Raw genomic sequence first — 14223 nt, forward strand, 5'->3', positions numbered from 1 at the left:
AGCGATGTAAAAAATTGCCAATATTCAACTTTGATTACGATTTTCCGCAATAATTACTCAATGAATCTCAGGTATATTTTATGATCATACGCTTCGGTAAGAAGCTTTGATATATCTATTTACTGAGCTTCCAATTAAAACCATAATATACATCGTAAAAAGAGCAGATATTTTCATCTCGAGGCTGTTCACTTTTTCTGCGTGCAACTTATTCTTTCGCGTAAAAAGGCGCCTTCAAAGGATTCGTTGGATGGATATTCGCAAACTTTTCCCGAGCTTTCCAAGTGAAAACAAGATAAGAGAAGAAATAAAATAAGAATGAAAAATATACCGAGTGCGTTGAAAAAATTCCGCTGCTCCTATTATAATGTCAGGTGAAGCTATTAAGATTGAATCGGTGACGAAAGTTTCGGTCCTGATTTCCATTTCTTGCCGCTTCTGCCTCTCCTTCCTGTTGTTCGCTTTGATCACTTTTTTTCTCCCCGTGTCTTTACGCTTTTTTGGTCAATTACCTCGCCGGCAATCGCATGCCTTTGATCAGGCATTGATTAGGCAAACAATTCCACCAATTGCGCTCAATCGCTCAATCGATTTTGCGGTAAGCCATGAAATATCTCGAGTTCATTGCCGCGCTTGTTATATTATACTCTCGTGAATTGAGTATTTGAATGAAATTTTTTTTCCATTTTTAGGGGTACGTAATGCAGTGCAAGCCAAAATAATGAGGACCTATTTTTTGTTTTTCTTTAAAAAATGATAATTTTATAAAGTTATAGGTGATTGAGTTTCACTGATTTTAATATATACATATAGATACATCTTAACATGGGTGACGTCACAATATTATAGTTTTCAATCTGTTATATTAATGGCAATTTTGATTCAATCGAAAAAATAAAAAATACGTCAAAAATATTTTTTTCCAATCTACAAGAATATAAAATAAATTTTTTTTATTCAAATACTCAATTGTACAAAGCCGATAATTAATTCGGATCTATTTTCATCTGTTCGGGAATGCCTGTTTTAGTAAACGGACAATACGCCATACTAATTTATAAAGTCCATACAGTCTCCGTTGGAAATTACTTCGCGAATTATAAATTGATACCGAGTAAAACAAACAACATTAATAACAATATAACAACAATAATAACAGTAATAAAAGAAAAATAATAATAACGATGAAAAATAGAAGTAAAATTTATTATTTACGTATGTAAATTAATTCGTCGCCTACCCTCCGACTGTATTTTATTCCCCATCCCCTCCCTTTTATTCCAGCCTTCTTTAATTATGTTCTCTAATTTCGAACTACAGTCCGTCACGTTTTCCCCCTTGTTTTGATAATTTGCACAAGTCTAGTCGTTTATTTATTCATCTTTTTATATACCAACAGAGAAGAGACTTGACACTGATCGTTTATTAATCATCGTCACTTTCTTTCGACTCGGGTCGAGTGCGTACTTACTTCGGCTTCAATTTACAGCTGTATCTTCCCTCGTCCGTCGCAGGTGAAAGCTTACCGCGTAACTTAAAGTAATTAATTATTCGCCGGGTGCCTTTATTATATACTGTTCTCTCGATTACACCTGAGATGAGCTCTGATTTATTCATCAAAAAAGCTTTCGGAACGACACCTAGAGGTGAACTTTCAACGAGCCCTTATTCACAGTTCCCACAGCTCTGGAATATGGATTGGAAAATGTTACAGCAGAACGGATTATTGACGAGTAAGCAAGGTATCAACGAAACATGTACGAAAAGTCGGAAAAATCAATAATATGCAACTTTGCAGTGGTTTTGATGGTGTCGAGTTTCAAGATTCAATGTGAGATATTATTTGCTTCACTCTACGGTTTATCCATTGAATTTTACATCGCCGTTGAGTTTCGATTCTTTTAAGCTTTTTTGCACGGAAATTCGGTGAAAAAAAATTTCGATAACGCGTAGCAAACTCCGTGTCTGTCAGTAGTAAACTACAGGTTATACGGCATGAAAATCCGAAGCATGTTAAGCTATCGAATTTCAATGCGGTATATAACCGAGTCTAGGGATTTTCGATATCGTCGTCGTCGCCGTCGTCAGTTTTCAAGAAACGGAAATAGATTTTGGTTTTCTTTCTAGATAGTCCGTTGTACCGAAAGCTGAATTTACGTATCGAGTCTATTTCGTCCGATGTATTCCTTTATCCTTCTCCGCGTGTTGTCCTGGTTCAAATTCATCTTATTCTATATGCTGTCCGTGTATAATGTCGGATATCTCGAAGACGTCAAAGGCTGACGACGGTTGCCGTCAACCATGTTTAAAAATATTTCTACATCACACGGATGTCGAGGGTTGAAAATTTAGTTAAAAACTCGCCCCCGCCTCTCTTTCTCACTACACACACATGCCTGTAAATTTTCGTATTTCTATCTGAAAGTGGTTAAAATTTCGCACGCCTCGTACCTTCCTCCTTTTTATTGGTGGCCAGCTGTTCGCCTATAACCTTCTGTATATTCCTTCGAAGGAACCACCGGGGCACTCTTGGACGATTAACCTCTGTCCCCAGGCCATAAAAATCGAACCCTTTCGCCCTTTTAGGTTTGGCAACGCGCAAACGAGTTGCACCGAGCTGTAGGGTAGTGATAAACTTTTTGAAGATTCCTCGCGGTCGTAAAATCCCACGTTATAGAATATCTGTTGGAATAAACTTCGGCTCTACGGCTTATCAGACTTTCGTTACGGTCTCTTATACTAGCTGATTCTTCGATGTAATAAGTAACAACCTTTGAAAAGGGGATGCGAAGCGTTGGATGAAAATACTTTCAGCCTTTATGTAAGTAACCAGTGAATCTGTGTAATATTTTTATACATGTACCTGACATTGCGCGAGATTCAAAGCTCGTGAAATAAGGTAATAGCAACTTTTTAATTCGAGAAACATCATCTATACCCGCGAAAAGTTTCCGAAAAGTTTCACCGTTACTACCGATGTTCGTGCAGATTTTTAGTTCAACTTTTGATCACTCTTTCTTCCCGCCAACCGGTAAAAGGAAGTAATAATGACCATCATTAATGCGTAAAGTGAACATAAAAAAAAAAGAAAGAAAAAATTGAAGTCTTACATAATTCACGCTGGTCGTAATTGAGGCGAATTTTTTTTCCATCAGACCAACTGTCAGGACGGTCGATTTTAATCCTAAAGTACAAATCTTTGCAGTACGCTGCACCTGCCGTCTTATCGGGAAAATATATTCCCGCGGGACTCGTCGAGGGTCGAGGCTCCGACACTTAAGATGACTTTGTCTCAGCCTTCACAGGGTTTTAGTTAAATTTTGCTAGGAAAATATGACCCAGAAGGTGCGAATATAGCGATAAGGGGATGGAAATAATTGTCTCTGCAAAGCGTGATTAAGGTAGTGAAAAACTGGCGGTGTTGATTATTCCATCAACACTTAGATTCAAGTTTCGGTGTGAAATGTTGACTTTGAAAATCACGGTTGAAACGGAAAATTGATTCCACCTGAGGTTTTTGTACAACTCAAACCGCCGAGAGTTCACATATCGTCTCGAACCCTTCAAAATTTGCATATATTTTCGAAACAATTCAGCAAAGTTAACAGGGAAAATCACTCGTGCAAACAAACCCTCCCTAGTCTGTTGCAGTTTAGAGCCTCACTCGATCCGGCGCGTTCTGGTTTCCTTCAAACAATCTAGCCGGAAATATAGCGGCTGTATAGTTTATCTTGCACCGGGTGAAACGAGCTGTAATTCCACCACCTTAAACGAGTCACTCGAGTCAAAGGCTCCGGCTACGGTCATGAGATGGCATCTATTATGCACGTTTAGCATCGGCTGTTGGCATCTTGCACGCAAATGCAAGTCTCGCATCCACTTGCCATTGCATGTAAATCGTTTAACCTTCGACGTACGAAGGAACTCGCGTATTTTCTCGGTTCTCGAAAATGATTTCTCAATATTCAAGCAATCTTTTTCAACGGTGATCCATTTCCACTCTTATCCCTTCGTTCAAAGCGACGAAAGCTGACGCGGCAAAAAGTTGCTTGCAAATAGATCGAACAACTTTTCAGACAAGTGTGTACTATCTTATGCATGCACATAGAAACTCCCTTCTGATTCATTCAAGCGTTTTATCCCTTGGCGTTAAAACGAAATCCCGTTTCTTATCCATTTCGTTGGTTCACCAAAACACCCAGTTTTTCATCGATCAGCTTAATTGGTTCGCCAAAATTTATCATAAAGCGATTAACTGTTGAAATTCACGAGACTGAAAAATAGAGGATGGATCAGTGGAATAGATACGAAGTTCAGCCCGCATCACGCCGACAATTGCAGCACTCAATTCGGCGGATTAAACGCGTTTCTACCTATACATTATAAGCAGACGTTCAAATCTCGAATTTCGTACAGTTCAAATTTAACCCGCATTGCCACGATCGAACGGGACGAATAAAACGCTGGTTAAAAATTCGTTCATGGATCGAGCAACAATCGAGCAGCTTTCAGTCGCGCTTTTTCTCCGTCAAATCATCACCATTCCTATGGTTTTTCGCCAATTTTTTATCGATGCTAAGACTCATCCCCTGCTTTTGACGAAGTCGTTGATAAGTGTGGAGATTCCGATTCGGGTTTCAGGCTAAAGTTGCGTGTCACAGCTGTATGATATTGGCGGATTTGCAGCGTTCGGTGAGAGGGCGAAAATGCTCAAGGAAACGAGACTGACATATTTGAAGAGAAGTGGGGCAAAGTGTCGTTCTCAAGGGTCTCACTCGTGCCACGTTCGTGCCAACGCGTCTCTGCTTCCAAAGCGCCGAGATGAATTTCATCGGGGCGTAAAAAGCTTTGTCGATAAACTTGATATCGCATTTTTTCCACGAAGATCGTTCTGAGGCGTTTATGAGGAGTAAACATAAGCACTCTAGACGAGAGTAGCACAGATTTATAATATCTTTTATTGAAATCGCATCAGGGAGATGAATCGTCTGATGGAATCAGAGCGATGTCTTTTATTTTGCGCTGAAAGGAACCAGATTTCAAAATTTCCCGAGAGAAAAAAAGAACGTCGATTCAATTTACGTGTGTCCGTGAATCGTGCTTTGTGAAATCCTCTTTTCAATTGTCAATCCAATTTCGATGCATTATTTCAGTGGGACGTCCGCCGCATTTCAAATCAACTCGATCGACTGACTTTATACTCTGCGAACTGTGAACCCAGCAGGGATCAGAACCAGAGGAGGCATCGACGAGAGGTGGTGGCCCGATCCTCGAACTGGGAGTAGAATTCCATGGGGTTATCCGAAGAGAAATTCTACCAGCGCCGTTGATGTATTCAGTACAAATTGAGTCTACAGATTGCGGTAAAGCTAACGCCTAATTTCAGAATCACAGAGAGAGAGAGAGAGAGAGAGAGAGAAAGAGAGAAAGAGGCAGCTCATTTGAATCGTCAATTCGATTATTCAACCTCCGTTATACATACAATACGATGTATAATAAATTGCGCAAGTATTAAAATAACCGAAAATGCCCTGCAGCACGATAAATTATCAAAGTAAATTATCAGCTATTGTAACAACCCCGAATTCGGCTGGTAATCAAGAACTTGGTTCGCCCTCGCTGCGATCAGGATCCAATCACGCAGCGGTAAAAAATCTCCCCTGAATCCAAATCTACGGAATACAACATCGCGAAACAGAGATAAAGAACACCGTGACTTGATTCTTCGAATCGCTGATGCAACCAGTTGAGGGTGAGGCGTGTAATTATAGAGTCGAGCAGGGACGTCAGGAACGTCAGGAACGACATCTAATCAGTTGAGTCGTTGCGCAAGTAATATACCTGTATACTCCATGGCGTTGCACCTACTCAACGAACGTGAGTACAATGCAAGTACGGTACAAACATACTTCGGGTGACATGACAATCATTTTCATGCCACAGCTTTTATCCGCACTCGCGTCAACGTTTCCTGTGCGGTAATTAAACCGAGAGATGTCGAAGTGACTGGAAGCGTACCGGCGATTTAATCACGCACCGTTCCAGAGTCGAAAAACGTTACACCGTCAGCGTTGAATCGCGAAATTATTTCTGAGGAAAACATAACGGATTAATGGAATATACATGAACGGCTGGTAGCGATTATCGAATAGTCAAAAGTTCGTTGTCGAGGCTTTCGAAACGGTACGATCAAAGCGACGACTCAAACAAATAACGAAGAGTGAGTACAATCGTCATCAGTGTCAGTGCCATGCGATCAGTGGTGAAAACCTAGTGAACAGTGTCGATACCGAGACGCGTCACATCCAAGATGACCATGATCAACCCGATGATCGTGCTTCCGGTGGCTGTTATGTACGTGACGTTTTTGGTCAACTCGGCCGTGACGACGGTGAACGAAACGGACTATGAGATGATGTACGACGACGCGACGACAGACGAGTACGACGTCAATGACACCTCGAATTGCACGGACTACTGCGTTTCTGATGCCGAGTACATCGAGCTGATGGAGAACCACATATTTCCGGACGTTAACGATTGGATTCTGATAGCCATGCACAGTGTCGTTTTCGTCGCCGGTCTCGTCGGCAACGCCCTCGTCTGCGTGGCCGTTTACAGGAATCACTCGATGCGCACCGTCACCAACTACTTCATCGTAAACCTCGCGGTTGCCGATCTCCTCGTCATCCTGATATGCCTGCCCCCAACCGTTGTCTGGGACGTCACCGAGACCTGGTTCCTTGGCCTCAGACTCTGCAAGGCCGTTCCCTACTTTCAGGTGAGTGCGCTTATCACGATCATTCCAAGATTTTGTTTAACGGGACATTTTGCAACACTTGTCGCGGTACTCAACGTCCCGCGTAGCTGTTTATACTGGGATTCCTGCCAGCTTAGGGTTGAAATTGCCCGAAACGTGGAATGCGAGTTCAGATCCATGCCTGTTAAGGACCAAAATACTCGTTGTACCATCGGGGCCTTTGGTAGCTGTTAACAAATTGGCCGTTTTCTTACACCCCTATGGTACGTGGAAGTGGCTATGCCAATTCTCGTGTACATGCTTTTATAAATAAACTAATAAGCGAGTGGGAAGGGGGACCTTATACTGTGGGCTAAAAAAAGATGGGAGTAAACGTGGAGAGATTATGACGTCCGTCTCTACCCGCAGGGCTGTATCTCACGGTCGTAGAAAGTGTAACGAATAGGATATCTTTACATCGGTTGTTTGGCATCAATTGCCGCGAATTCATTTGGTCGAACGAATAAATAGGTGAATAAATAATCGAAACTTTTTCGCGGACCTCTTCGTAGCTGGGGAAACCTGGAAATCTACAAGTACACGCTCCGAACTATTACAAGTCGAAATGCATCGGAGTATCAGAAATATGATAATGATTTAGACTCATGATATATACTGTAGATATACTTCTGAACTCGAGTGCGAGGCTGGCTTCCGCAGTAAATCAAATATAGTTGAATAGTTAACTATGTATTATATGTAAGCATACCTATGCTTACTGAAGATTGTTTCATCTCGGTACCTTCCTTGCGAGCAGAAGCGGTATGGAATTTTCTTCCCCGGCAAATTCGTTGGCCTATCGAGTCAAGGCTTAGCCTGCATAACACAAAAGCTCCTCCGCGGAAAGGGCTGCTAAAAATTGAAAAACGATGAATTTTCTTTGTAAATCGCACAAGTTTGCGGAAATTGTTTCGCCCCGAAGCTCGGAGTTCAAATTTCTGAACAACAGGCTTGAAAAGTGGAACGGAATTGTGAAAACGTGACAAAGCGCCAAAACCACCAGTTTCACGCCTATATTCTAGGGTTGACATTCTAGCGGGTGAAATTTCCAGGCGAGAAAAGGTCGCGATAAGTCCTTTGTGATTTGTCGTCGACGTTTTTAAATCGCCATTCGAATACAGAATACACCGGGATTTTCTGTATCCTCTTTTTTCCGCCGGAAGCGCTTTCTGCGAAAGGGAATTCAGTTTTATAAGCCTTTATCCGAGTCGCTTCTCCCCTTCTAAGCTTCTTGACTTTCTTGCTGCAAGCGGAGGATATTTAATTGTCATGGGACAATTCTTCTTATTGTCAGCGATATTGTATACATAGACCGGGAATTCGGGGACCCTCCGGAGTTAAAGTGTTTTCCTCCATCTCGGCCAAGAGTAGATGAGGGGTCGTGATTTTCCCGTTCACCTTCACTGTCCTCTGCTTGTGTAAGGTAAAGTTGGTCTTGTTTTGTAACGACCGAGTGACACTCGGGGAAAACGCTCTATCTTGCGTTGAAAATTGACGTCAAACTCAGGTCGAACCAAATAGCTATACACGTGAATTCTCCCGCACTTAAGCTGTGTCAGTATCCCTGGATAAATGAAACTGTTGAAGTGAATCCGCGCAAAGAATAATTGTGTACGTGCAATATATTGCAGAGCAGATGCACCGAGCTTATAATAGAAGTCAAACTCTTCGAGCTTGCACGCGGAAATCGGAACGGAATGCTATTCTTGATACCGAACTGAATTCAATTCGATGAAACCTAAGAAGCTCGACACTCGTACAAATCAGTAAAGTTTCAAAAGCCACATCGTTTGAAAAGAGTCAGCGAGTGTATTACCGGGGCGTGAATCGGGAATGAAAACCGCGCGACGGAAATGAATCAGCTTTTGTACTCTGAATTCGTACAAATCGCCTCTACCTTGCAATTTGCCCTTCTACGTCAACCTGATCCCGTTAATTTTACCGAGCTTGTTTGAGGTGTAAGCTGTGACTTGACGGCTCTTTCACGAGTAGGACTAGGGGAGAATTTACAAGGTCGGGTATGCATATGAAATGGTTCAGGGTTGACCCAGAGTCATGGGGAGTAACTGATACTGGTTCGTATTGTAGGCGTATAGGGTAATTAGGAAATCCTGGCCCATCGTAACTCAGCAGTTAACACAAGTCACCGCGTTGTACGCGGTGGAATTTATTGCCTCACCTAGCGGTCCGAAAATGTGTAGAAGCTCAACTTTTTGGACATGTTGTGTTTTGACCTGGAAATAACTCCCGATGAGAATACAACAGTTGCGGTGGTAAAAGGTATTTCGAATGAAAGCTGAAGAGAGGATTGAATCAGATCGGACGGGGATAAGAAATGTGAAACGACGGTCAGGTCATCATTTATTGAACCGTGTTACTGCTGCTGGAGCTTGAGTCCTGCTCAATCGTGAAGGTTTTTACCTAGTCCTGTTCAAAGAACCTGCAGCTTACCAGCGTAAGGCGCTTATTTCCAATGTACGGGCTGATTGCTGAGAATAAAGTATTTCATAGTTTGTCTGGTGAAAAGTTAGTACTGATCGACGATAAGGAGTTCGTTTGAACGAACTGGTTGAATTAGTTGGCGGTAGACTTTAATTGACAGTTAAAAATTTGCGTACAAAATCGGGAGGAAGAAGGAAAAAGCTTTTTTAATGAGAATCAAGCTCCCGCCCCGGGTCGCTCGGCTTATCCGTTCGCAAGTAGGTACACTCCCTGAACTTTGTGATTGGAAACTGTTTAAATTTCGATAAAACTTGTCAGAGCTAAAAGTTTAGGTGTTAACACTAATTTACATTTCACGGCTGCACTAATTTTCGAAGATAGCAGTCGATTAATGATTTCGTCTTAATCACGGTCGCCCAGGGTAAAGAATATGTCAGTGTGACGAAGTTTGAAACTCGTTTACTTTTTCGTTACGCCTCTTTTTCCTTCCTAATTCCATTTCTGTGGATTACCCAAATTAAATTCCATCTCGTACCCACGAACAACAGGATATTTAAGCACTCGGTCCGACAAAGTTACTTTTCTCTCTTTTGAATCTTTGGTCCGTTCGTCTCGGTCTTCATTCCTTTTTCAATTCCAGCAGCATTTTATAAAATTTACTCATACGTTTTCACTACTCGATCAATTACTGTCAAAAGTTGTACACGATCGCAAAACAACCGTTAAGTGAAAAAAGTCGTGCCTAAGAGTTTGGAGATTTTTATTGAAAATTTTTTGGCTGCTCTGATATCGATTCACAGTTTTGGCAGCGTCATATGTATACTGTATATACAATATACATGTATGTAACATGCGATATCGTACGGGGTTAGAGAACGCGCTGGATGATTGAACAATTTCGCCGCCTCATTTGCTCCGACGGTAGATTCAAGGTGTGCAGGTGATATTTCATCGAGGGATTCCTTTCTCGTGATGAAAATTTCTATGGTATAACGGGGAGACAGCGCAACTGTAAAGGTTCCCCTCGTGAGATAGAATAAATTACCTGCAAGCAATAGAATGTGAAATATTATCGATTTGTAACGCGTGAGCGATTCGAAATAAAATTTTTTACGTGGTCGAATTTACCGAGTAAACGGCATGCGAGTTACTTCACCGCGAGTGCAGATGCAATGCCAAATAGTCGAATAACTTGCTGCGAGTGCGAAACAGCAGCGATAATAATTATTTTCGATGAACAGTGTAATGTTTGGGAGGTAAAACCGCTCGGCGCAACACGTTATACATACGTTTCTAAAATATCCAGTGAACCGATTGTCACGCAGTAAGCTGTTTTTGAAAATAGCTGCAACGGTAACGCGCTCGTGACTCACTAGTGCAGAATTTGTTTCAACATGTCTTCGGTTCGTATAATAACGGAAAACTCGTGTATTCACGGTAGTTAAAGTGTCATCGACAATTTTGCGACTGGACCGAACGTATCTGATATGCCGCCAAACGTTCTGTGGGTGTGCAATTTTTCACCGATGATACAATTCACCCGTTTACCATTTTTTCATCGTCTTCTTTCTGTTCCTTTTACCCCAGCTCATTCAAATGTCGGATGCGACGTACCGCGACGAAGTTCAATATTTTACGATACGCACCGTCGCTGACAGGTTAATCTTCAATTCTTCCTGAACGTGAGAGAATTTCAATTACATTAACACACTTATGTATCAGCGATCTTGAGCCTTTGAACGTCGTCCTAAGTAACTAACTACGTGTGGATGGGATTTCTCCGTTATTAGGCGAGATGAAAACTTCAAAAATTGACTCTGATACTAAGAAACGTCTGAATTATAACCGCCTTCTGAAGAGGGAAACACAGACTGACGCTGATTTTCTAATCCCAAAGTTTCTCTCTCAAAGGAGAATTAATCGTAAATTAATTATTCGAGGGTCTTCGTTTCGGATTAAACCAGTTCCAATAAGGGCCAAAATCGAAATTGGATGTAACCAGAAATCCCGTAAATTTCTTTGACGTTACATTCTCCAGGGGTTTCATCTCATCAGCCATTACGCCCTGTGCTAATCTAATAATTCGAAAGTTCACCACTGCTGTAGGTCTGAACGTGGGTAATCGATGAAAATAAAGTGACCAAAATACTTGTAACTTCAAACTCAATGATATAATCGTATCGTCTAGACGATACGACGCTGTTGAACTATAACTTTCACTTATCGTTAGTTCGGGCACTTTGTTCTCGGGGGAACTTATGAAGCTATTAATATCGCCGCTGCAATTTTTTTCAGGGTCTAAAATTTCACCTGGCCGAACAAAATGTTCTCTTTGCCTGTAAAGGAGCAACATTGTCACTAAATATTCAATTTTCGAATCGGTAGTCTCGCTTGAAAGACTTCTGCACCTGTAAGAAAGAAGCCATCGCAGAAAAGTTCGGAAACTCGTACGAATGGTAATTCCCGGTCTTACTCTGATATTCTATTTCCCTCGAATTCAATCGATTTTCAATACATAGTATACTGCGTTTATGTACTCGGAATTCCGTTGTATTATAGACGTTTATTTCGAGCCTCGCAATTTTATCCAAGTCGGTAACAATTGCGACGCAGGGGGTTAATAGAAAACACTCAAGAATCCTCAGTTTTCAAAGCCGTTCGAGAAAGAGGAAGAACAATATTCCAATCGCGATTCGTAGGATGTTTTCAATTTCGCAAACTTTGAGCCTCGAACTCTTTGCAAACAACTAGCATCAGTCGTGGAAATCGCTTAGAATCGCGTTAAACTTGACCCGCTGTTTTAACAGATAGTTTTGCGGGTGCGAACAATCTTTACCAATTGCGAATATTAATTCTGCGAAGAAGAAAGGTGTTAAAGAGGATTGGGAGTGACCTTTCCCTCGAAAAAACGCTGAGGTAATAAATATTGCATAATTGCACTTACAATTTATTTAATGAGCAGAGTTGGTGTTTATATTTTTTTCTTTTCAGTACATAAGCTCGCAAGAAAAAGCCATCGAAATCACAAGAAATTGGCACTCTGCGCTAATTGTGATAAACAATGAATTAAATCCCGAGTAGATAATTTATGAATACAGCGCTACTATAATATTCCTAATACTCGTTCAAGTTTGAAGGTAATTTAACATCGGTGCCAATCGCTAATGATGAACTTGCGATCGTACGTCAAACATTCAGGTTGAATCATTAATAATAAATGTAACCGCTTATCACCCGCCATGTGTCTCACATAAGTTCATCGCATTATCCCAGCTGACGTATAAATTCAGATTAGCTTATCAAATCCACCTTCTTCCGCATGATATTTCTAAAAACTGCATAGAATCGGATAAAAAAAAAAAAAAATTAAACGAATTTCGATACATCACATTTTTCATTCCTTCGTAAAAAACTATTCACTGTTTCGATAAGCGATCAGTAACAGTGATCGCTGTAAAATGATGTGCAATAATTAATTTCGAAGTCAAGTTTTGACCTCTGCTGCAGCCTCTCGGTTCGCATAAAACCCAATAGATTTGAGCGATGCAAAGTGTAACAACGTTATAGAGTGCAGAGGACATAATAAAATCTGGTACAACTGCAGTGAGAAGGGAGGGGAGGGGGGGCGGGGGGGGGGGAGAGCATTGTGAGGCATGAGATATATGGTATACATGTATGTACACACACGCGTAAGGATATAGTTCAACTGTGTGAAGTCGGGCTATATCGACACGCGGCAGTGTTCACGATGCAGAATTGAATCGGCCATCGAGTGCCCAACTCATTCAACGAAAGTGGAACACCGTTGATTTCTCCATTATTATACGGTAACCGTTTGCGGTGGCGGAAATAGTTGCCGGTGCTTTCTGAGGCTCGACAACCGTCAATAAAAGAAAATCGAAAGAAAATAAAGAATTTTTTCGCCAAATTAATATCACGAAATCGAATGTCGCTCTCGATCAGCGCCCATCGAGCAGTTAATGAAATCCTTAAGCACGGTTATAATCGACTATAAAAAGCATGTGGAGAAAATTGAACAATCCGAAGGGTAGAATCCGTAAACCCGTGATTTTGGACCTGCCCTTCCTTCTTGCAAAAGACTTTGTTAATTAACGATATTGACGACGGGAAACTGAAGGGTGAACCTTCATCCTGGCCGTAGACGATATCGTTCAGAGTCTATGTAACGCGCCTTCGCCAAAGCCGTTAACTTCTGCGTTAATTACAGCCGCGTATATGACGCGCCGCCCTTCTAGAAACGAACATTTATTATCAGTCATGCTGTATGCGATTGTAATTATATACTAGTTTAACGCTTTCCACCTCCGAATGAGGCGACGTGCGAATATTATAGACTAAAAGGAAATATATAGTTACGGAGTAAATTCAGGGAGTTGTTCATCTCATGAGTCATAATCATGGTAATTACGAATTAGAGATGCTGGCTGCAGCCGCGGATAAGTTACCTAACTTCAGATCAAAGCTCCGAGGCCACTAAGACGCTTTCATAAAAGTTGCAAACTCAATCACTCCTCTTTTTCGAGCTGTCAATCTGCAGAAACTCTCGCTAATAGATCAGCTGAGATAATTATAGGTGTTATCTCACATTTTTCTAGTTTACATCATAATAGTTGGTACGATAAAATCTCATTAATAACTCATCTGCTTTTGCTTCGTGTCTAAAGCTGTACTTTTTCATAATACCACTTGACAGATGGTAGATGTATGTACCTGATGGGTAACGTGATCAACGAATCACTCGAATCACTTGATCGCAGCTGCGTTTGATGCGATGAAATTCGCGAAGTAATTAATGACGCGTGAAGACTGTAAAAACAGAAAATGAGGGCAGACGTTCTACGGGAAAAAATTCTAAAATTGCCTAGAATTCGTGCGCTAAAAATTTTCGAGATGTGCATAAAAATAAGCATCGATAACGCGAGGGGAGCATCGATCGTTTTGAATCTGATCTAGTCAATAAT

General features: G+C 41.2%; 1 protein-coding gene across 4 annotated transcripts in view; it reads left to right on the forward strand.

Moving 5' to 3' along the window:
- LOC124213989 (orexin receptor type 2) overlaps nt 1-14223 on the forward strand; it is a 61491-nt gene that overhangs the window by 18491 nt on the left and 28777 nt on the right. For 3 of the 4 annotated variants that reach the window (XM_046615889.2, XM_046615887.1, XM_046615894.1), the window contains exon 2: nt 5154-6781. In XM_046615889.2, the coding sequence (XP_046471845.1) occupies nt 6311-6781 (471 nt within the window). In that variant the 5' untranslated portion in view covers nt 5154-6310. The remainder of the gene's footprint in view (nt 1-5153; nt 6782-14223) is intronic. The other variant, XM_046615891.1, reaches the window with a different exon arrangement.

The sequence above is a fragment of the Neodiprion pinetum genome, chromosome 3, assembly GCF_021155775.2.
Source record: "Neodiprion pinetum isolate iyNeoPine1 chromosome 3, iyNeoPine1.2, whole genome shotgun sequence".
Classification (NCBI taxonomy): domain Eukaryota; kingdom Metazoa; phylum Arthropoda; class Insecta; order Hymenoptera; family Diprionidae; genus Neodiprion; species Neodiprion pinetum.